This window comes from Lagenorhynchus albirostris, chromosome 7 (assembly GCF_949774975.1).
Source record: "Lagenorhynchus albirostris chromosome 7, mLagAlb1.1, whole genome shotgun sequence".
NCBI classification, from domain to species: Eukaryota; Metazoa; Chordata; class Mammalia; order Artiodactyla; family Delphinidae; genus Lagenorhynchus; species Lagenorhynchus albirostris.
The window spans coordinates 82,094,151-82,118,521 of NC_083101.1; the positions used below are offsets into that span (position 1 = coordinate 82,094,151).

A 24,371-nucleotide genomic window follows, 5' to 3' on the forward strand; every position below is an offset into this window, starting at 1 on the left:
AACCATCACACTGTCCAATATATAGGTTAAAAATAGAATATTGCCAGTTTACCAGAAGACGTTTTGTGCCTCTTCCGACACACATCATCTTGAATTTTTGGTTAATCATTCTCTTGCTTTTCTGCATAGTTTTATTATACATGTATATATCCTTAGACTATAAACATATTGCTTAATTTTCTTGTTTTTAAACAAGAAATGGGAATTACATAGATTTAATTCTTCTAATCAGCATTATGGTTTTGATATGCCTTTGTATCAATAGCTGTAATTCATTCATACTATTGGCTATACCGTGTTTCATCGTTTGAATATGCAATGATTTATTAAGCCATCTCATCGCTGATGGATATTCAGGATGTTTCCAGTTTGGAGCTATTATGAACACAACTTCCTGTACATTTATGTACATATATCCAGTGTTAACCTAGGAATAAAATTGCAGAACTGTAGGGTATATGCCTATTCAGTTTTATTCTATCATGCCAAACTGTCTTTCAAGAAAGGTGACACCAGTTTACATTTCTCCCAGCGAAGAATGAGTATTCTTATTCCTAATATCCCATATATACATCTTCAGAGTATAAGTTTTGTATTTCTTTTATTAATTTTTTCCTAATTATTTTGTTCTTTTCGATGCTGCTGTAAATGGGATTTTTCTTAATTTCCCTTTCAGATTGTTCACTGCTGGCGTATAGAAATACAATTGCTTTTTGTATGTTGATCGTGTAGCCTGAAACCTTTCTGGACTCATTTATCAGCTCTAATAGGGTCATCGTAGATGTCTCAGAATTTTCTGTATACAACATCATATAATCTGGAAGTATAGTTTTACTTATTCCTTTCTAATCTGGATGCCTTTATTTCTTTTTCTTGTCTAATTGCCCTGGCTAGAATCTCCAGTAGAATGCTGAATGGAAGTGATGAGAACAGACATGCTTGCTTGTTCCTGATCATAGGGGAAACATTCAGTCTTTCACCGTTAAGTAGAACATTTGCCGTGGGGTCCACAGATGCTCTTTATCAGGTTGAGGATTTTGTATTCCTAGTTTGTTGAGTATTTTATCATGAAGAGATGTTGAATTTTGTCAAATGCTTTTTCTGCATCTATTGAGGTAGCAAAAGTCATTTTACCTTTGTACAAACTTTTTTCTGGGCCCTTTGAGTGACCCTTTTTAGTTATGAAGATGTGAAGCACGTTCACAACCATTACTTCCAGGAGAATGTAAAATAGGCTACTTTGGGGCTTGATTAAGACCTGGGATTTGGTCTGTGGAGCTCTTCCATGCATCTATTTGAATTCTCAAAATTAAACCAAGATCAAGGACCCATCTGGAAGGGAAGAGGTGCTGATGTAACCTCTTCTTAATGAGACTTGTCAGATGTGAGACCACTGTTATGGGAATATCTGCCCTGCCCAGCCATCCTGGTAGATGCTTTGCTTCCTAGGGAAGTGCTTGTGTGCATTAAGGTGCTCTCCCCTGCACCCCATCTAACCCCTGTAGAAGGAGCAGCTGCATACAGGAGGCTTTCTACAGCCACTATTACCAGATAAGACTTACAGTGCAGGATGTCCGTGGTCTGGGGGTGATCTGGACTCAGGTCACTATAGTAACACACGCAGAAAGCAGTGCCTTGCTGAGGGTCTCTTCAGGCTTCCACGGTACCATGTGCCTCAGTTAGTACAGCAGTTCCTGCAGTAGACAGATAGGACCTAATATCAGATTGCCCAACAGCTGAGAAGCCCTGAGACAACCAGGGCCAGGTGGCACTCTCAGTAGTCAAAAATGTGAAACTCAGCTCTTAGGGTCACTTCTGAGTTCTGCTGTCCTGGAAGCAAGCACAGGAGGATTTGTTCACTGACTCTTGAGAAAAAAAGTGCTGGATGGCTTTCCTTTGACCCATCAGATACACCCTCCAACCTTCTCTTCCCTCCTCTGTGTCCAGGAGATTGGCATGCACTGGCGGACTCAACAGACTCTCTGGCTCTGTCTTCCAGTTGGGACTGGCCAGTGGGGTTTGATCACTAGCAGGAGATCAAAGGGCAAGAGAAGGGGAGGGGAGGTCATTTATTCTCCTGATTCCCTCCCTGTTGGGTCAATAAGCGGTGTCTATCTATCTCTCTTCCTAAGGCCACATTTCCTATCAGACATCTCTATCCAAACAGCGCTCACATGCTCTCTCTCTCTCCCCTCCCACCCTAGCCCAAAGAAGGCTCCCTTCCACTGCCCCTCACTTACTAAGACTAGGACACTGTGTTGCTTTAACTGACCCCACCTGCATCTCTGTAAATAGCCCCTTTACTGAACCCTTTTCAAATAACCCAACTTGAGTGTGCTGTTTCTTGCCACCACTATGACTAGTACAGAAAATATGAGATCCTTGGACATATCTTGGGAGGGACATTTGGGGAGAAGAAACAGAATTTCTGCTAACCATTCTGCATTTGAATTTTGAAAGAACTGTGAACTCTAGGTTTTTTTTAATTTTTTTTTACCTGAACTGGTAAAGCAGAGCACAGGTTACAGCAAGGCTTATACATCTATCCCCCTACCTGCCTGGAAGCACCTGGAGGGTAACAGTATTCACCTTTGGAGTCTCGCGGATGGTAGATGTTCAAGAAATGTTCATCAAGCACAACTGAACTGTAAGACCTTAGGCGTCACCTCTCTCTCCAGGTCTGTTCCTTCATCTGTATAACCTCTATCCAGGAACACTGAAATTTCACCCACTTGAGCTACATAAGAAAAACAGTTGGGCTTCCCTGGTGGCGCAGTGGTTGAGAGTCCACCTGCTCATGCAGGGGACACGGGTTCGTGCCCCGGTCCGGGAAGATCCCACATGCCGCGGAGCAACTAGGCCGGTAAGCCATGGCCCTGAGCCTGCGCGTCCGGAGCCTGTGCTCCGCAACAGGAGAGGCCACAACAGTGAGAGGCTCGCGTACCGGGAAAAAAAAAAAGTCCGTGCAGGGGTAATTGAAATATTCTTTAGATAAATGCTTTTATGTCAGCTTTATTGTTTTCAAGAACACAGAGTAATATGATCTTGGATAACGAAGGAGGTTGGGCAGAATGTCATTGGAAGTACTTTTAATCAAGTATTTTAAATGGTACATAATTAACATTGTTTTAAAGCAAAATGGCCCTTCAAAGGGTGCTTCTTCCCCTTAAGTAATTTACCTGAGAACAGGAACCAGATTAAATAGCAGAGCCATGACATGTGCCACTATGGACCTGTCTATATTTGACACCAAAAGAAATCTGCCTTGTATTATTGTGACAAAATGCCAGGTTACAAAACACCGTGTACAGCATGATCCCAACTTCATAAAATATTCATACCCATTTATCTATGCGGGACGGCGGATCATTTTGGGAACGGACGCTTGTTGCCTGCAGGTGCGGCAAAGTGTGAATTCATTTTCTGCTTTTTCTTTTTACAACATTTAAAAAACAAATAAATGCTCTTTCCATTGGTGAAGGAGGAGCCCGAGGGTCCGGCGGGCAAGGGCGAGGCTCCCCTGCAGCGGAGAGGGGCTACGAGAGGAGGACCGCAGGTGCAGGGACTCGGGGCCGGCTCCCTCCTGCCTGCGGGAGGCTCCACTTACCCCACGAGGGAAACGGGCGCGGACGGCGCAGCGAGAACTGGGTGGAAGTGGGGGGAAAGGGAAGCGGTGGACCGCCGGGTGCGCGGGTCTCGCCGGGCGCTGCGGGGGCGGGGCGGCTGGGGCGGAGCGCATGGGGGCGGAGTCTCGGCGTGGGACGGGTCTCGTCGGGGAAGGGGCGCGAGGGGGAGGGGAAGGTGTGTCGGCGTGGGTGGCGGGTGGCTGGGGACCAGATGAGGGGTGGGGCACTGTTGGGGCGGGGTCTTGGTGGGGGCTTTGGGGTGGGGTCCGCCTGGGCCGGGCTGGGTCGCGAGCGGCTCCGCCCCCCGTGGCTGGGAAGGCGGAGCAGACCGGCCTCAGAAGGCGACGGGACTCCGGGCGATGGCGGCGCCCAGCGCGCTGCTGGTGATGGGCGTGAGCGGCTCGGGGAAGTAGGTCCGGGAGGGCCGGGGCGCTGGGGGCGCTGGGGGCGCAGTGGGGGGGCGGCGCGGGGCGGCGGAGGCCAGATCCACCGGCGTTCCGGGCCCGCGGCGACGGGAGGGTCCTTTCTCTTTGCTGATGAGGGAACTGAGGCCCAGGGCACCTGCTCCCTCTCCCCACTTGCCAACCTGCTCGCCTCGGGGGCACCCGGCCCGGGGCCATACCCCAGACTCGGGCTCTCCGTCTGTAAATTTAGGCAGAGGCTTTAGCGAAAGCGCCTTGTGAAGAGGCGCCTGCAGGGGCGCGAATAGAGTAACGCCTTCCCCGCGCCACCTGGAGCGGCCCGGGCCGTCACAGGTGCCCATGTTTGGGGGCCTCGTGTGGGCACAGCGTGCAAGGGAGCAAGGCCCACAGAGCAGGGCCAAGCCTCGTCCCAGGCTCCTACAGACTTTTGTCAAGCTGGACAGCGCGCCAGCTCCCTCCTGTCGGGCCCTGGACTTTTCTGATTAGATTTTGGAACGTGAATTTAACCTTCCTATTTACTGTGTTCCCCCTTCAACTGTAAGGATTCGGTGTTAAGAAGTTTTGTAAGCAGGGAGGCACACTGCATACCACAAAACCTCTGCCCAGCCCAGTCTGGCCAACTTGGGGGCTGAGGAAGCCTTTGGCTTCCTGTTTAGACCAAAGTCTGACAATGCCCTTTATTATCAGAAAAGGCAGCTACGGCAGCATTCCACCAGAGGCAGCAAAAGACAACTAAAATATCACAACCTCCAAAGGCTTATCCAGTCCCTTCTAGAATGATCTGAATCAGGAACTGCCCATGCGGTCCAGTGTATTTTAAAGACTCTTTCTTTCTCCAGGTAGGTGGGTTTAGCTTCCAAAAATTATTGTGGCATTTTTAGCCTCAAAGACAGGGAATCTTGCACTGAAATTTAAAATAAAACACAGAGCCAGAAAGTCCCTCACTGTGTATGACTGAAGAACTCAGAGAATGAAAAACTGCCGCTCTGGTGTGATGTAGTGAAAGTCAAGAGCCCTAGGTCCTGGTTCTACTGCTGTCTGATTGTGAGCTTGGGCAGTTCATGTGCTGCCCCCCGACCCAAGCCTTGGATCAGATGAGGGGAGACTGTACCATATTTCATATGGTTATGATATTCATGTATTCAGTAAATGTTTATTGAGCTCAATCCTTCCTCAACGTCACTGACATGTAGTGAGCAAGACAGATACATCCCTGCCCTCAAAGAGTTTACATCCTAGTAAGGGAGGGAGGCAGTAAGGGAATAAATACTTGTGCAGTGCACCAGGCAGCAGTAGGTGCTCTAGGGGAAAATAAAGGAAGGTAAGTGGAACAAAGAGCCAGGCAGGATAATGAGGGAGGGCTCCTCTGAGGAAGTGGTGTTGGAGAAAGACCTACAAGAAGAGAGGAAATAAGCCCGTGGATAGCCAGGAAAGGGCATATGGGCAGAGGGAATGGCAAGTGCAAAGGCCCTGAGGCTTGACTTTCTTGTGGACTAGCAGGGAGGCCATTGTGGCAAAGTGATTGGGAGATGAGGTCAGAAAAACAATGCAGGTGAAGAGAAGTGATCATATGCTGGAATATTTTGAAAGTAGAGCCAAAAAGATGTGTTGATGGACTGGATGTGGGGTATGAAGGAGAGAAGAGTCATGAATGATTTCAAGATTTTTGGCCTGGGTAACTGGAAGAAAAGAGTTTCTGTTGACTGATGGGGAAGCAATAGGCAGAGCAGGTTTGGAGTTAATAATAAACTTATTATTTGACATTACTGTATATACTGCAAGATTCCCTGTCTTTGAGGCTAAAAATGCCACAATAATTTTTGGAAGCTAAACCTACCTACCTGGAGAAAGAAAGAGTCTTTAAAATACACTGGACCGCATGGGCAGTTCCTGATTCAGAAAATTTCAGGAGCTCAGTGTGGGATGTGGTGAACTGGACATGCCTATCAGTCATCCAAGTGGATCTGTCAAGTGGGCAATCAGATATCCAAGTCGAGTTCAGAGAGAGGGACTTCAGGTGAAAATGTAGGACTCATCGGTGTGTGGATATGTTTAAAGACATACATATTCAGAACACCAAGGGAGTGAGTGTGGATAAGCTGGCCAAGGACTGAGCCCTGGGCCCTCTAATGGTTAGGTCAATGTCAACTGTTGTCGATGGACTGAGTGATAAAATGCCTGAGAATTGATTACATTGATCATTGGATGTAGCAACAGTGAGCTCTTTGGTGACTTTTGTGAGCCCCTCTTAGGGCCCTGCAGGATTTTTAAATATACTCCATAACATTTGGAGCAGTGGGGTAATACCTTAAGAAAACAATAGTCTCAGACCAGAAAGATCCCATTTAAAACACTGTTAAAGTAATGTCAAATAATAAGTTTATTATGTTTATTGCCTTTCCTTCCCCTACCTGAATGTAAGGGATCTTTTTCCTTTTTGTTTATTGACATATGTGTCTAGAACAATGCCTGGCACATAGTAGGTGCTTAATAAATATGTATTGACTTGATGAATGAATGAATGGAGCCATTTGAGTGGGTGGCAGTGTTAGCTTTCTTTATATTTTAACAATCTTAGTGAAGCCACCCTCAGCTTCTTTCCATGTTTCCTTCTTTTTCCTGCTGTCGCAACAAGCTCAGGCCTCTTGAATACCTTTCTCATTATTCTGTGCCCCAGCCTACTGCCTACTGTCTTTTTAAGTCTCCTCGATCCTGATTTAGACCATCCCACCAGAAGACATTTGGGCCCCAAACTGGTTTGTAATGTTCGGCCCTGACCAGTCTCCTGTGAGCCGAGCACTTTGCCATATTTCTGCTGGGGGTCCCTGGTCCATATTCAAACAGTCCAGCTGTCCTCTGGTTAGGAAGTTTGGTTAGAGTGGTAGAGTGGTTTTTCCATTTTCTTCTATCTCCTTCCTGCCCGTCTACACCCCAATCTAGTTAGCTTTTCTTTTAAATTATGACTGGTGGCTGACATGTTCATTCCTGGCTAATCTAACTTGGTCTTAAGTGTGATTTCCGTCGTACACAGCGCTGATTTCACCAGCCCTGGAGTTCGGCTGGGACGGTTTAGTCACCAGTAGGCTACAACATGTCACCCTATGCAGCCTCCAAAGGAGTGAACATAATGGGAGAGGTTCCAGTTCTCTCAATCCTTTGGTTACTTTTGGGAGCAGGTCTCAGTTTGGTACAAGTGTGTCTTTTTAAAACTTCCCTGATACCTTCTTAACAAAAGAGAGAGGACCCTTGGTAAGGAATAGTATCCAGCTAGAATTTCATCACAATGTTTTGTTTTCACTGTATACATCTTTTTGGTTGCCTCCTGTTTAAGGCAAGTGAGGGTGGCTTCCTGTATAAGGGAAGGAAAGAGTTTCCTTGTTTAACACATTTGTTTAATTTTAAAGAGTGAACCAATTAGGGGCTTCCCTGGTGGCGCAGTGGTTGAGAGTCCGCCTGCCGATGCAGGGGACACGGGTTCGTTCCCCAGTCTGGGAAGATCCCACATGCTGCGGAGCGGCTGGGCCCGTGAGCCATGGCCGCTGAGCCTGCGCGTCTGGAGCCTGTGCTCCGCAACGGGAGAGGCCACAACAGTGAGAGGCCCGCGTACCGCAAAAAAAACAACAAAAAAAAAGTGAACCAATTAAACAAAAATAACAAGTAGATAATTGTAAAAGTGTGTGTAAAACTTAGGCAAGAGGGCATGGTGAAATGGTAGGAGGATACAGTAAAAACTTCTGAAGTTCATACTTCAATGATTGGCATTTTGGGTAACACTTCAGAAACTGATAGCATGAAGGGGCTTCGTTTCTAATTAATTGTCTGAAGGCCTCCACCCCTACCCCACGGCGCTAGCCTGTAAGCCTCAAGATGGCCAGTCTCAGTGGGCTGAGCATTATGTCCTAGGAGCTAGTAGGTGCTCAGTAGATATTGGCTGAGTGAAATGAGTAGGTGAATGGATAAATGTAGCTCAGTTCCCTTGTTTTACAGGTGAGAAAACAGATTTAGAGAACAAGGTGACTTACACAGGAGGACACAGTCATTTAGTGGCAGAATGGAGACTGTGGCCAGACCTCAGTTTCTAGGACCCAAGCCCTCTTCACTGACCATGCAGCCTGTTAGGGTCCGAACAGGTAGATCATTCTCAGATGCATTGCACAGAAAGCATTCAACTCCCAGACTTAATAATGAGTGCTGGTAATTCTCCATGTCCTTTATTTGAAGAGTGTGCCCCTTTTAAGCCCCAATATTTTAATGCTTTTATGAGCTCCTTGAACCTTGTGTGGGTGCTTAGAGGTTAAATTCCCTGTCAGACCTCTCCCTCCAATATCCTCAGTAGAATTTATCACTTTAATAATTTAATATTTTTTCTCAAAAAAATAATTATCTACAAAACAGGGACCAAAAACTTAAGGAAAAAACTTCAGGAGTTTAATGAGATCTTATGTATTGCTTTTGGGAGAAAAATTGGTGATGACCGGATAATTATTTCATTTAAATTCCTGGAGAAAACTAAAGCCATGCTCTAGACTCCAGGGTCAGGAGCATCTATCTCAGTTTCAGTATCATAAGTTGTCGGCGATTAATACCGGTAGGGCAGCCCTCTGCTTCCCAGGGCTCCTCGGATGGAAGAGGCACAGCGCAGGCTGGGAAAGGGCAGTCATGTAACATCTATGTCCTCTCCACAGATCCACCGTCGGCACCCTGCTGTCATCCCAGGTAACCTGTTCTAATGCCTCCCAGTTGCTAGTCCCATCATGTTGTCTCTTTGCTTCTCTCCCTTTCCCCTCCCTGCCTTTTCTTCTGGCCTGAGTGGTTTGTAAACTCACCACAGACACCTCCATGCAGCTTGTGAAACCCACCGGAGCAATTTTGTTTTTCTCCTTGGTGATCATAAATAGTGACGAATGAAAAGAAGAGCTGCAGCAGCCCAGGGAGCGGGATTCGTGACGCGACATCAGAGCCCTCCCCACTCCTGCACCTGGGTGGGAGGGGGGGTGGTTTCCTCGGGCTGCTGGTGGAGAAGAGGGTGGCAGGGTTGTTTCTGTACCTGCCCGTTAGGTTTAGTAACCCCACGGTGGCTGTCACGTGGGCCGCACTACCTGCCACATACCCTCTTTCACTTTGTTCTTAAAGCTAGGGTGGAAATTCTACGATGCAGATGACTATCACCCAGAGGAAAATCGGATGAAGATGGGAAAAGGGATACCTCTGAATGACCAGGTAAGGTTTGCTGTCTGTTTTTATTTCCAACACAGATGTCCTGTGATGCAGGGTGACACAGGTTAAGATTCCTGCAGTGCTTGTTGTAGTAGAGTTCCTGAGTCATGCACTCACGTACAGTGCTCCAAAAGCCAGGTGCACAGCGGGTCCACCACATATGTTAGCTTTGGCCCTGAACTCCCATCTAAACTCTAAACTGGCATCAGCAGTGATGCCACCCTCTGCCCCAGCTCGGCAGGATCTGCCGGAACACTTTGTTGAGGGATTTTAATCTGCAGAATGTAATCCCTGAGAGGGCAGAGGCTCCCCTCTGCCTCATATGTGGGGAAGTTCATCTTTTCTTCCCAGGACTTATCAGCCTACCACCTCGCCAGGCCCTGGCATCTTTGCCTGGCAAAGCCCTGGCTGCTTCCCCACCAGCAGCCCGAGGAAACCCCCGCCCCGCCCGCCCACCCAGGTGCAGGAGTGGGGAGGGCTCTGATGTCGCGTCACGAATCCCGCTCCCTGGGCTGCAGCAGCCCTTCTTTTCATTCATCACTGTTTATGATCACCAAGGAGGAACACAGGTCGCCCCGGTGGGTTTCGCACGCTCAGATCTGGCCCTCTGGAGCCACGCGTCCCCTCCTTGTATCCGCTGGAGCCACCCTTGCCTCTTCCAGTTGCTCTACCGCCACGCTCCTCCCGCAGGGCCTCTGCATCTGTTGTTCCCGCTGTGAGGAATAATGCACTTCCCTGCCCTCTTCTCAGTTACCCGGCTCATGCTTCACATCTCAGCTCCTGTGCTCCTTCTTCAGGGAAGCTCTCCCCGACTTCTAGGATAAACTTCTCCTATAATAAACTCTCATGGCACCGTATCCCTTATCGTCCTTGTCCCAGTGGCAACATGGCATTTGATGGTGTGAGAATTTGATTACTATTTATCTCTACAACTAGATTTTACCTCCAAAAGGGCAGGCACTATGGCCATTTCTGTTAACCACTATACATCCCCAGAGCCCGACACACAGTACATGTCAGAAAATATTTGTGGCAGATTTGTGAGTGAATGAATGAATGAGTGTAAGAATGAATGACTAGCACCTCATTTCTTTATACACTGTCATGAGGCCCTTTCCTAGAGGGTCTCTCTCAAACCAGAGTCACAAACTGGATTCACTGGCGTGATTAGCTGTAACCCAGGAGGGACTGAGGGCAGGGCGTAGGGCTGAGTCCACAGAGCAGCTGAGAGCAGGGGCTCTAGCTGGGCCCACGTGCCAAGGGTGTCCAAAGGGCAGGTATGGTATGGAACTGGCCAAAGAGCAACACTGGTGTTTTCACTTTCATGACCTTGGCTCACCCCAGTTGGGCCCCACTTTCTTCTCTTTGTCCTGCCGTGAAGGACTGGAGTCATGAACCCATATTAGGTCTAATTCTAGAGCACTCTGAGGGTTTCTCTTTGTCCCAGGGAGTGCACCTCGATTTGTAATAGTTCAAACGTTAAACCATCAAAATCAAGTTTACAGCATCTGACTTTAGAAGGCAGGAGGAGAGAAGCAAAAACGGGATACAGAGTAATAATGTAAACAAAATAATGATATTATATGAGAGATAATAAACATAATATAGATAACCTGGCCTCACCACTGAGCTTGTGTGACTTGGCAGATGGCTTAGTCTCTCTGTGCCTCATTTTCCTCCTGTGAAATAGGGATGGTGACAGGACCTATTTCATTGAGTTCTTGGGAGGATTAAATGAGATAATATGAAAAATGTGCACAAAGAAGTGCCTGAAGCATTCAGTAAATATCACTTCTTATTGTTGTTGCTAATATCTATATATACATACAACAGAAACCATTTCTGTGGAGTGTGTAAAATGTGACTGTGCTAGGGTTATTTTATTTTTCTCCTTGGCAGGTACAAATGAAAATTAAGGAACAAAGTAAAGCAACCCAAATGGACAGATTTTAAAATGGCATTTAAGCAGCCTTCCTCTTGTTCACAAGTGAGGCTTGTTAAGTGGGCAGTATGGATGGGGGGCTGGGGAGGAGAATTCAGAAGAGGAATTTATTGTACAGAAGAAAAGGTCATCAGTTACTGGAAGAAACACAACAAGTTACTAAATATATTCAGAGGCAGCTGTACAAGTTAGCCTGACCTTAGAGAGAAGCAGAGAGAAAGAGGTAAGATGGCAGATGGCTTACATTTTTGATGAGAGCCCAGCGAGTCTAAGAGTGAAGGTGTGGGTCACAGCTGAGCTGGCACCAAGGACCTCCTGGTTGCTCTGGCAACCAGCCCCCCACCCCAAAGATACTGTACTGAACATCAGTTAGAGTGTTACAGGCAGACATAGCGGTTGGCCTTGCGGGAGAGTCTCAGGAGGGTTTGGGGAGGGTATTGTGCTCAGAAGGCTGAGATGTGAAGAGAAAGAACCTGAGTTGAATATACCAAGGTCTCCTTAAGTCTATTTCAATTAAATTAAACGTAAACTCCAGTTCCTGGGTTGCATTGCCACATTTCAAGTGTTCAACAGCCACACGTGGCTGGTGGCTGCTAATCCAGGTGGCACAGATAGAGGACATTTTCCTCAGGGCAAAAAGCTCTATTGGACAGCGCTGGTATAGAAAGATACGCCACCCAGGATGCAATACATTATTAGCGTGATGATGATGATAATAAAGAATTTCCAAGCTGCCAGTCAGTGAGTCTCCCCTATGTGCCAGGTTCATGCTGTCCTGGTAGCGTATGGTGACACTTGAGCAGACTTCAACCTCAAAGTCTATTTAAAAGAGGTTTTTTTGAAAATTTTTCCCTGATTATAATACTTATCCTGTATAGAAAATTCAACCAGTCCCGAAAAATCCTTTCACAGAATTTTCATCACCCTTGGTTTCATCTTCTAAAAATACCTACTAATTGAATTTGAGTTTTTCCCCCTATCCTTTTTGGGGTATATATTATTTTTACATGCATTCTTTCCTCTATGGGCTTAAGTTCACTTTTGCACCAGATAAAACCAGTCCATCGCCCATTGTCCTCCCCTCCCACTTTCCTTGCCCTCTCTCCACCTCCCCCAGCAATGCTGGACACACTCATCTTCCATCTGTTCCTCTGAGCTCCTGCCCTGCCCTTTAACCATCATCCCCTTCGAGAAGACACTGTTTCTCTAGATAGGCCAAGTGCTTAAGCACTGGGCTGGGGGTTCAGGGTACACTGCCCCCCGCCCATCCCTGCATGTAAGGACTATCAGGAATGAAGGGACCTAGAACATCAGATCCAGCAAGCAGGGATGTTCATTTGGGTTATGTTGTTTCCTCCTCTCTTTCCCCTAAGACTTTTTGTGTTTGACTTGCCTTAGTTACCATATTGTCTGTAGTAACTATTTACACACAGAGTTCAGTGAATTTGCTTTAATATATCCTCTGTTTTGCCCCAATTTCTGCATCTGTGAAAAGGAGATCTCAATCATTCCCTTTTTTCACAAACATGAACACAAAATTTGGAGCTCATGTGTCCAAGTCCTCCCTAAGACCCTAACAATAAAGTCCAGACTCCTTAGCAGGTCACTCAGGGTCTTGATTCTCTAGTCCTGATAGTTTCTGCTGACCTTCCTCACCTATCAACTCCCACACCTCCTGTTCACCAGTGCTGAGCTCCTGCCTCATCCATTTAGACAAGAGTCTTGGTAAACCATCTTTAATATGCCAAGTCTTGCCCTTCCCTCTGCTTGACAGGCCCTGCTTCCATTAAAATCCTCTTTACCCTTTAAGATTTAGTCTTCCTAGGGCCTGATCAAAATTGCTCTCTCCCCTTGTCTTATCATAGCCCTTCTTATATTTCTTGGAGCCCTCATTACTGTCCTGTGGGTAGTTTAATTGATAAATACCCATCCTCAGGCTGTGACCCCCTCGAGGACAGGGACTGCACTGTTCATATTTACATCCCCAGTGCTCGATATGGTGCTTTGCACATATTAAGTATTCATTGTTTGTGGAGTTAGAGCCCACTGCATACTAAATTTATTTATTAAAGGTCTTTTCAAAATTCAGAGTTGGAAATGAATGCTGTTTATTGCAGCTATTAAATCAGCCAAAAAGTAATGTTTAAAATGGAGTCTACTCCTTTTCCTATTTAAGTCCCAAAGCAGCTCAATGTATTATATATGATTCCCCCATTTTGCAGATGAACAAAGGGAGGCACAGAGAAACTTGCGCAAAGGCACAGAGTGAGGGGGATCTCTCCAACCTCTAAGACTCTACTTTTTCTACTGTGTTAAAGGCCCTGATACTACACACACACACAAATAATCTACAAGAAGTGAATCAGGGTTGATTAAGTGGAGCAAGAAAGGGTGAAAGCAAGGGTGAGGGTGAGAGCAGGAGAGAGGCACAGCCCCCGGTGAGCACATCCATTGTAGGGGCCTAGGCCTTGAAGGGTATTTGAGGCAGGTGACACCTGGCTTCACACAGCAGGTCTGAGAATTCTGGTTTCCACATGGAGTCTAGGTAGCCTTTGGAGCTGCTTTGGAAAAACTCTCTGCTTGTGGCCCCATGTGATCCTCCAAGGAAGGATCCCAATTGTGTAATTATGACTCAATACTTGGAAACTTCTGTAAAATAAAGTTGAAAGTGCTTCTGTTTTATCTCCAACCTTCTCTCATTGTTTTTATGGCTGGTGGACCCAGACCTTACCGGTGCAGTGAATAAACTGGTCCAACATACATTCTGATTGGGCAAATGTCTGAAAGCATCCATTTTTGTTTAAATAGTTTAATGTTTCCATGTATTAATATTAGTTTTCATGGTTGAGCTTCTGAGGAATTTTATTATGACTAAGTGATGCAACATGCTTAATTCTTGACGAAGGCACATATTGAGGCACTATTAAAAACAATAAAAAAGTATGGATTCAAAGTAAAGTTCCATTTTCCTATACATAGGATAGGAAGCTTATTACCCAAACATGTTTTCCGTTATTTTTAATTTGTTCCGTCTTTATTGTGAAACGTTTCAGGCATGCAGAAAATGTAATGAATAATAAAGTCAATACCCAACTTAACACCATAACATATTTGTTTCCTAAGCCATAAAATAATAGAGATTGATCTCTGTACAAAGAGATATTTGTGCCGATGGACTGGAGGAAATGTGCAATCTAAGTAAAACAACAGAACACAAGTTTGCTCCTCTGCTAATGTGAAGAAAGAAGAGATATCTAAAGTACTAGAAATTAAACAAATTATCCCCTCTCCTTGGTTCATCCAAACCCACTAGGAACATCTTACTCATGCAGAAGAACAACTCATTTGTTTGTTGTGTTTGCATCTGTGAATCAGTCCTAATGCATCATTATAATTGCTCCTTGAACTCTAAGTAGGCATGTGAATACTGAATATGTGAATTAGCATTTGGCCCTCTGAACCTTCCAACTACCTCTTCTAAACCAAACATTCTTGCTGAATGGGGGTTAGCAGCCCACGGCAATAGTCTCAGGATTTTGTTTCACCTAGAGACTTGTACAGTGACAAGGGATGTATTGTGGAAAAGGCTGTCTGCCTACCCAGATAGGACAAGGGTAGTCAGGCTCTGTCTTGTCAGCTCAATGCCTGACACCGTCAACACATTGAACATGCATTCATGTCTCATATGAGAACCCCACTAGTCAGGTTCACAAGATTTCTACATAAAACCAGAATGCCGGGGCTTCCCCGGTGGCACAGTGGTTGAGAGTCCGCCTGCCGATGCAGGGGACGTGGGTTCATGCCCCGGTCCGGGAGGATCCCACATGCCGCGGAGCAGCTAGGCCTGTGAGCCATGGCCGCTGAGCCTGCGCATCTGGAGCCCGTGCTTCGCAACGGGAGAGGCCACAGCAGTGAGAAGCCCGCATACCACAAAAAAAAAAACAAAACAGAATGCCAGTTGATTAATTTACAAGGAGAAATTTAAGTGCCACATGGCCTGTAACACTTCACATGCATCTGATTTCAGAAGCCAACATACAATCAGGTTTCTCAGTGAACATGCAATCAAAAGAGTAGGAGAGTTAGGGCTGAAGTTTCTAGTGGTGTGAGACCAGCCATCCCCTTACAGGAAGATGTTTGCTAATGAGAATATGATATTCAAAGTCCTATGGCCAGAACTCAGTCCAATGGCCAGACATGTCCTCTGGTCAGTACTCTGCTGTTTAATTCTGTAGTGCTCCTGCCCTGGGCTTTCACACCCACCAAGCCTTGCTGGGACAGACGTGCTTCCTTTATGTGTGTAAAAATATGTAGTTGGATCATAGTGATGTCCTGCTAGCCTGAGGGTCCTTTTTACTCCTTCAGATGAGTTTATACATCTCCGCTCCTTTCTATTAAGTGTTGCTCTTTAAATTAAAGCTTTAAAGAACAAGCTTCTTTCCTTCTTTTCCAAGTGCTTAGGAAGTTACCTCACTGTGGGCCCCATATGCTATAAGCAGACTCCTTAACTTTTTAAAAGTTGACATCATTTCTACAGCTTGAAATGGGATGCCCCCATTTACATGTAAAACACACAATGAAATTAGTCCCCTTAATGATTAGTATACCACTTTACCAAGTAAGTGGCCTGTGCTGCCCTTCCTGCAGGCCTGAAAGGCACTGTATCTTTGTAGGACTGGATCCTAGGTAGGAAACTGCTCATCCTGCTGACTCATGAGTCTTTAAGGCCCAGTCACCCTGCTCTGCTACAGCCTTCTCTTAGAGGAGCTGTTTTGGAAAATATAGCCAAAGAGGTTTAAAAAAAAATTTTTTAAGGTCATTGTATAACTAACAGTGTTCTCTTTTTCATTCCTGTTAGTTCATGAATATAATAGAAAAGCTTAGCTATTCACAGTGAGAGTACAGGAAAGAAAGGAATTTAGAAAGTTGAGTGCAAATGGAATCTTAGAAGTTAAACTTAGGGTGATCATGTCTAGAGTACTGAAAGAAAGCACCCAGAGCAGTGTCTGGATCTCCCTAAGCACACAACAAACGCTTGTAAATGGATGAAGGAAAGGGGAAACCCAAATCTGTGCTTGAATTGGCAGCTTTTCCCATGGGCAATTTTCCATCATAAAATACTGCACAGCTCAGTAAGTCCATCTAATTATCCCCGCTACCTATAATCCTTGACACTCTTCTTCCTGGACCCCTGCCATAGCCCAGAAAATATGTGTTACAGTGGCAATTTCAAGTTCCATAAGTATAGCTCCTACAACTTTTTTTCTCCTCATAGACTTCTCCAGAACATTTAGTTTTTGAGTATGATGTCTTAGAAAACCTTGCCAATAATAAACCTTAAACATATACACTCTTTTCCAAGAGTACATAGGTCTCCTCATAAAGCACAGAGTTCTTTGTGGTCTGCAAATCTGGAGCTGGTAAGCCTCATGATCTTGTTACTTTGTTTAGAAATAACCACAATGGTTCTACTGACTACAGTCAGACAAGTGCTAACATAAACAAATGTTTCATTCATTAAATACATTTGAGCTACAATGTGTGCACATTGTAGTAGCTGTTGTAACTTGAGTAATAATTTCTGTGAATTATGTATTAATAGCTGTTGTTTTATTATTTGTGTAAGTTAGGTGATAGTTGTCATTTGATCTGTGTCTTGTGTGGATTTTGTAACTGTTGCATTTGTACTTCTAAGTGGTCTCTGGTCGACTAGTGTGTACATAGAGGTTAAGTCTTTTTTTTTTTAATTATTATTTTTGGCTGTGTTGGGTCTTCATTGCTGCGCAAGGGCTTTCTCTAGTTGCAGCAAGCGGGGGCTACTCTTTATTGCGAGCACGGGCTCCAGGCACGCAGGCTTCAGTAGTTGTGGCACGTGGGCTCAGTAGTTGTGGCTCACAGGCTCTAGAGAGCAGGCTCAGTAGTTGTGGCGCGCAGGCTTAGTTGCTCTGCGGCATGTGGAATCTTCCCGGACCAGGGATCGAACCTGTGTCCCCTGCATTGGCAGGTGGGTTCTTAACCACTGCGCCATCAGGGAAGTCCCCATAGAGGTAAAGTCTTAAAAAATTCTATCACTAGTAAAACTTCCAGGAACCTCAACCCAATATTAGCACACATGCTTTTCAAAAATTTTATTTAACATGAAAAAATTAAATATATGTGTGTGTTTTTTGTGTGAGAGTGTGTGTGTGTGTGTGTGTAAAATCTTCTGCTTCCTGAAAAGGGTGGGTCCTAGTAACGGGAGGGTCTTTAGTTTGCTGAGTACAGAGTGAAGGCCTTGGTGGAATGAACGTTTCACTTACTGAGTATTTAGTTACTCTGAATAAGAAATGGGAAAGCCTGAGCCCAGAGGAGATATTCAGGAACTAAAGGAGCTCACCCAGAGCTGGAGAACTTGAAAGGCTCCTGGTGGAAAAGATTGGGGGGGGGGGGCATAGCCAAGGGCTTAACCAAGGTCAGAAGCAAAATGAGAAATTCTCAGGTGCCAGAATCAAAGTGGCAAGATTTAATTAAACCTAAGTAACCTCTTCCCCCAAGTTTTGGAAATGCATGTAAGCCAGGAGGCTGGGAACTGAGATTCTGATGCCCCTGTAGAGATGGGAGATGAGGCCTATATGATGCATGGAGCTGGACCTGAAACTAAGTGCGAGGACTTGCATAAAGTATTTAAAGGAAGACTTTATTTGAGTGAGGATTACGAATATCTCCACTCACTAGATTCAAGAAGCAGCAAAGAATCTGGCTGTCTCCCCTGGACCACAGGTGGAAAACTAGAGACTTTCCTACGCCCAATTCACTTCATGTGACATAGACCAAGTTGAAAAATTAATGTAATACTAGTCTGGAATTAGCAAAACTACCTATGGAAATGTTTCCAAAACTCAGCACTCCTATAAGGGAAAAAAAATCTGAAGATGCACCTGCAGTCAAAAAGTACAAACGATACAGGTAAATGAACCACTGTGAGAGAGAATCAGCAAAAAAGCACAAATGGAATAAGTCATACTCCAAGAAATAGAATCAAATGAAATAATATAATATTGCAAATCAACTATACTTTAATTTTTTTAAAAGAATCAAATGAAAGAAACAAAATTTATTGATAATGTTTCATTATCAATAGATGGATTAAACAATAAACTAGACACAGCTGAAGAGAGAACTAGTGAATTAGAAGGCAGACTAGAGGATATTACCCAGAGTGAATAAGAGAGCTAGATAACTAGAAAAATATTCGAGAAAAATTAAGAGACTGGTATAATAAAATGTTTCACATACAACTAAAAGGAATCCAAGGAGAATAGAATAAGTGGGGGAAAGGCAATTTTCAAAGAGATAATATTAACAGTTTCCTTAGACTGAATATATAAAATGAGTCCTGAACAGGATAAATAGTAAAACTGCAAAACATCAAGGATAAAGAGGTTTATTTTCTACCTATAGCTACCAAAGAGAAAATATATGTTCTGAATGATTGCCCAATATAACAAGAGATACTTCTCAACAACAGTAGAGCCCTAAAGACGGGAGTAAGTATTTAAACTGCTGAGGGAAAATAACTGTCAACCAAGAATTCTTTACCAACTGAAATCTTATTTAAAATGAGAAAGAGTAAGAGCAGAAGACATTTTCAGACACACAAAGACAGAAGGGAAAACTGTCAATTCTTAATCTATGGGAGAATTTAAAACAACTCTCTTGAAAACATCAAAACAGACAAAAGATACACAAAACAGACAAGAAGAATTAGTAAAGATATAGAAGATTTAAACAACAAATATATTGAAAAGCATGAATAAAAAATAAACATTCTTTTCAAGTACATATGGAACATTTATAAATATTGACCATATACTAGACCACATAGTACTAGTGCTCTATGGCACAATTTGCCACAAATTCTAAAGAGTCAATATCATACCAATCAATCACATTTTTTATCATAATGCACAAGAATTAGAAATCAATAATAAAAATTCTCACAAATCATAAAATGGTTGGAAACTGTAGAAATAAGTAAAATTGAAAAATAAAAATTGACATTCATATAAATTCATAAGTTAAAAATCATAGTGGAAATTATAAGATATTTGGAAATGTATGACAAAAGTGCTATCAACTAAAACTTATGGGATATAGCTGAAAGAGTACTTAGAAGGAAATTTACAGCCTCTGAATGCACTTTTGGAAAAATAACAAAAATGAAAATGATGATCTAAGGGTTTAAGTAGAAAAAAAAATAATAAAAAGGAAGAATGTAGAAAAATATAGAAATAAGTGCTGAAATTAATGGAATATAAAACAAAGAAGCCATATAGGTGATGAGTGAAACTAATTGAAAAGATAAAAACAGACAAATCTCTGGCAAGATTGATCAAGGGGGGAAAAAAGCACAATTAAGACTAGGAATGAAAAGAGGCCATGAAAAATCTGATACCAGTGAATTTTAAGACTTAGATAAAATTGGACACTTTCATAGTAAAATATAAATTACTGTGGGAAAACAGGCTTGGATAACAGTGATCTGATGGCAGAGACAGTGCTCAGGGACACAGTCTACTCCCCCCCACCCCCGCCAATGAAAACGTGACCTTGCTGATTCTAAAGTATTTCAGTTACCAAAACTGAATCAAGAATAGAAAAATCTGAATATAACACAATGCTCATTCAAGAAATTGAACCTGTAATCAGAGATCTTTCCTCAAAAAAAGCCCCAGGCACAGAGTTTTTAAGATGAGTTTTAGCTCAGGCTGCTGTAACAAAACATCATAGACGGAGTGGTTAAACAATAGACACTTATTCTCACAGTTCTGGAGGGTGAAGGTCCAAGAGCAAGATGCCAGCATGGTCAGGTTCTTGTTTATTCTGAGCCTGGAGTTTCTCTTCCTGGCTTCTAGACAGCTGCCTTCTTACTGTATCCTCACTGGGTGATTGAGGGGGAGGGCAGTGGAAGGAGAGAAAAAGTACACACTAGCTCACTGGTCTCTTCTCAAAAGGACACTAATCCCATCATGAGGACCCCACCCTCATGACCTCATCTAAACCTAATTACCTCCAAATATCATTACATTAGGGGGTATGAATTTTGGGGAAATAAAAACATTCAGTTCATAACAATAATATATTGTATACAAGCTGTTTCAAAGAACAGAAAAAGAGGGAAAGCTGCCCTACTTATTTTATGAGGCTAGTATAACCTTGATACCAAAATTTAACATGGACTATACAAGAAAACAAATGCAGGTCAATCTCAATTATATAAATGCAAAAATCCTAAATAAAATGGTAGTAATCAAATGTTTAAGAGCAAGGACTTCTAAAGACACATCATGTTTCTTGAATATGCATCAAAATGATAAAGGATGAGGGCACAGGTAAGGATATGGCTGGGACATATATAAAATCAGACTGTGAGTTGAAAATCATTGAATGTGTTTAAAATTTCCATAATAAAAAATTATGTTTTTCTTTAAATGCATTATGACCAATCAGCATTTACCCTAGGAGGATTCCTTTGTGAAACACTGTAGGGTGCCCTATGTAAACTTCCTCTGCCTTCTCTGGAGAAATACAAAATTCTCACACTGCTTATATCTGAGTAGAGCTTTGCTTTTGGAGGATTTGAAGAATAGGACCAGAGAGCAGCTGACATAGGGTTTCTGTGAATACCGCTCTGCATTTGAGATCAGAGGCACCTAAAGAATCATGCAGTATAATAAAGATTTATATACATATCAGAACCAGAGAAAATATACTTACAATGGGAAGATTAAGATGGTGGAAGTTGGGCTTCCCTGGTGGCGCAGTGGTTGAGAGTCCACCTGCCGATGCAGGGGACGCAGGTTCGTGCCCCGGTCCGGGAGGATCCCACGTGCCGCAGAGCAGCTGGTCCCGTGAGCCATGGCCGCTGAGCCTGCACGTCCAGAGCCTGTGCTCCGCAACGGGAGAGGCCACAACAGTGAGAGGCCTGCGTACCACAAAAAAAAAGAAAAAAAAAAAAAGATGGTGGAAGTTACATACTGGTATTTTAGGGCAATTTTTATTATTATGAAAAGAGCCTCTGACACCTGGACCAGGAAAATGCTTCTGTGCTGAACTGCCTAGTGACTTGACCCCTCAGCCTTGTGCATGGCCTACTCCTCAAAACCACTAAGATCTCTCTGGACCTTAACATTGATGAAAATGATTAACTTTCTGTAAAAACGAACAAAACCTGGAAAAGCCACTTTGTGTCTGCCTTCATTTCAGGACAGGATTCCATGGCTCTGCAACTTGCATGACATTTTACAAAGGTAAGAGAAAATCAGGCGCCAGGTAAGCCAGTGAGTAAAGAAAACCCATCACAAAGTACAGGGGAAAAAATACACTCTTGAAATCACAACTGACTGCTGATATGGCATCCCAGAAATGAAATGCACCTCTATCAAGTAACCAACAATGATTTTAATCAGCCACAGATATGTAGTTTAGTTGGGTTCTGGAGTTAGCCTTCTAAACAACTCCACAATTACTAGCTGGGAATCTTGGTCAGCCACTTGGCTTCCATAAACCTGTTTCTTCATCTGAAAATGGGGATAAATATAGTTCCTACTCACAGACTGTTGTGAGGAATTAGTGAGATGAAGCATGGGTAGCACTTAGAACAGTACCTAATATATATAGTAAGTGCTAAAAAAATAATAATGACGTATAGCTATACCTTAGCCACCACTTATATTGCCTCCTACTTCAAACTCTGACAACCAGGAAGATCTGGGGTCATTCATAAGTCAACAGATAACTGGCCACCAGGATTGAAGTCTCAAATTGTTCAGCTCTGTAGCATGCCTCTGAGCAAACGAGGTCCTCCCCAACCCATCTGTGGGCCAGACCCCTGGGAATCCTGGTTGGGACATGGAAGATAAAGTGGCAGGGAATAGGTTCTAAATCTTGCTGTCTCAGATGAAGTCATGTTTTATAAATCTAAAATCATGTGGGCCATATGAAATTAGAGTATACGTATGATTAAAAATCAGTTTACTTTTTTTAGACTGCACAGACATGGCTGGCAGCCCTGTCTTTGCATGGGCTTAGGGGTTTAAGGTTTGGAGTTGAGAACTCCTGCCCACTTGGGTCTCTAACATAAACAGACTTGTCAGAGAGCTAACATACTGACCTGTGATGGAAGCAGAAGTGAAGATCCTCAGGAGAATAGAGATCAGACTTCCAGGCTCAGAATAAACAAGCTCTCACTCATGGCCCTTGGGAAGAGCCAGAAGGCTCAGGTACATAGGTTTGTTGCTGATGACACACTCCATCCACTGGGTCTCCAGTCTACAGTGGCCATGAATCAAGGCAGGCCCCTTCAGAATTCTCAGTTCTGAACTGAAATTTCTAAGTACCCAAGCCAGCTTTGACCCTTCACCTCTTTATACAGTTCCTTCCTGGCCCCAAGATGACTGCCTCTTCTGGCTGGTACATGTAGGTTTAGTGGAAAGGGGGCTCACCCTCATGTATGGTCTTGAACAACACTGGTTTTCCCTTATTGGTGCCTTGTCACTCTACCTCTATTTCTGGCTCAGTTTTTTTTTTTTTCCTTAGCACTGCCCTGGAAACTTCTCACATCCTTCTCACCTTGACCACACAGGGGCTGATGCTCCCTTTTCTCCTGCTCTCTCTAGCTCTGCACTGGTAACTTCCCCAGACTCCCAGCATACTGTAGAGTAGGAATGGAGAGAAGCCAGTTGTGAAATTCAAATCCCTGAATACCTGAGAGGAGAGCCTGAGCTGTGCTGTGTGCGGGGCACAGGTACCTGCCGGCAGCCACCCATGTCTACAAGTGGTGGCTCAGTCACATCCTACATCCAAGGGGCAGAGCCAATACTTACCAAGCATTTCCTGTGTGCTGGGCACCTTGATAAACTTACTCATTACAGTTCTATGGGCAGGTACTCTGAGTAGTTGCATTTAGCAGATGATGAACTGATGCTCGGGGAGGTAAATGTTACCCAAGATGCCTCACTAGTGGAAGATCTTTACCTCAAAGCCAGGACTGGCTGATACTTGGCCACCATTTGTAACACCTTCCACTGTCAGAGAAGTGGGACTCTAGTCCTCAACCTAGACTTGACACCAATTATTTTAAATGTCTTCACTCTAGCGCTCATCTTCCCCCCACACACTTTATTTTTTTAACAGAGATGTAGCCTCTGGACAGCATGTAATTCTTGCCTGTTCAGCTCTGAAGAAAGTATACAGAGACATCTTAATACAAGGAAAAGATGGTGCACCTCTGAAGTGTGATGAGTCAGGAAAGGAAGAAAAGCTGGCTGAAGTGAAGCTTCTTGTGGTCCATCTGACTGGGTCGTTCGAGGTCATCTCTGGACGCTTACTCAAAAGAAAAGGGCATTTTATGTCCCCTGAGTTATTGCAGTCCCAGTTTGATACTTTGGAGCCCCCATCAGCTCCAGAAAATTTCATTCAAATCAGTGTGGACAAAAATCTTTCAGAGATAATTGCTACAATTATAGAAACTCTAAAATGAAGTGAGAATCATCTATATCAGTGGTCCAGAACACAACTGGGCATAACTCTGTCTCCCATCCCAAACCATGTTCCAGTATCCTTGTTGATACTGTATTCTAGATTCTTCTTAAGGTGAATAAACCATAATGTATTGAGATATGCTTGTTTGGGTGGATTTTTAGGAATCTGTGATACTCTTGTCATCATGCTCTGGCATATTCAGAGAAAAGGAGAGGAAACTTTGAAAGTGAAGTTTCAATTGAACTTTAAATTCGTGTGACCCAATCAAATAATCAGAGGAAATTCTATATCTATGCTGTAAACCATGACTTATTTAGAACACTTTTGATCATGCCTGTACTTGGACAAATAAATTAAACCTGGCTATCCTTGGCACCCTCTGGAGATTGGTCTCAGGAGCAGAAAAGCGGACAAAATTGACCACTCACCAGCAAGTCATGTTACACCACACACCTCTAATTTCTCTCTCTCTTTGAGTCATTTCTAGGTAAATAAAAAGCACACGCAGTTCACAGATAAAAAAAAATTTGCAAAGGTGGAACTTGAGTGAATGAAATGCGTGACTCACTGATTCAGTCTGCCCCCACCTCATTTTAGAGACCCCTGTGAACGAGGCTGTTATCAACCTGCCCACCTTCCTGC

General features: G+C 43.9%; 1 protein-coding gene across 7 annotated transcripts; it reads left to right on the top strand.

Moving 5' to 3' along the window:
• The first annotated feature begins 3,935 nt into the window (after positions 1-3,935).
• On the top strand, positions 3,936-23,845 carry IDNK (IDNK gluconokinase). Of its 7 annotated transcripts, none has more exons than XM_060155311.1 (5): positions 3,936-4,035; positions 8,734-8,764; positions 9,182-9,268; positions 21,453-21,496; positions 23,382-23,845. In XM_060155311.1, the coding sequence occupies exons 1-5, from the start codon at positions 3,986-3,988 to the stop codon at positions 23,725-23,727; spliced, it is 558 nt and encodes a 185-aa protein (XP_060011294.1). In that variant the 5' UTR covers positions 3,936-3,985; the 3' UTR covers positions 23,728-23,845. The 7 variants fall into 7 exon arrangements, with proteins under 7 accessions (XP_060011294.1, XP_060011296.1, XP_060011295.1 ...); XM_060155312.1 differs by having other exon boundaries at positions 3,965-4,035; positions 9,186-9,268; XM_060155309.1 differs by having other exon boundaries at positions 3,974-4,035; positions 8,603-8,764; positions 9,186-9,268.
• The last annotated feature ends 526 nt before the right edge of the window (positions 23,846-24,371 follow it).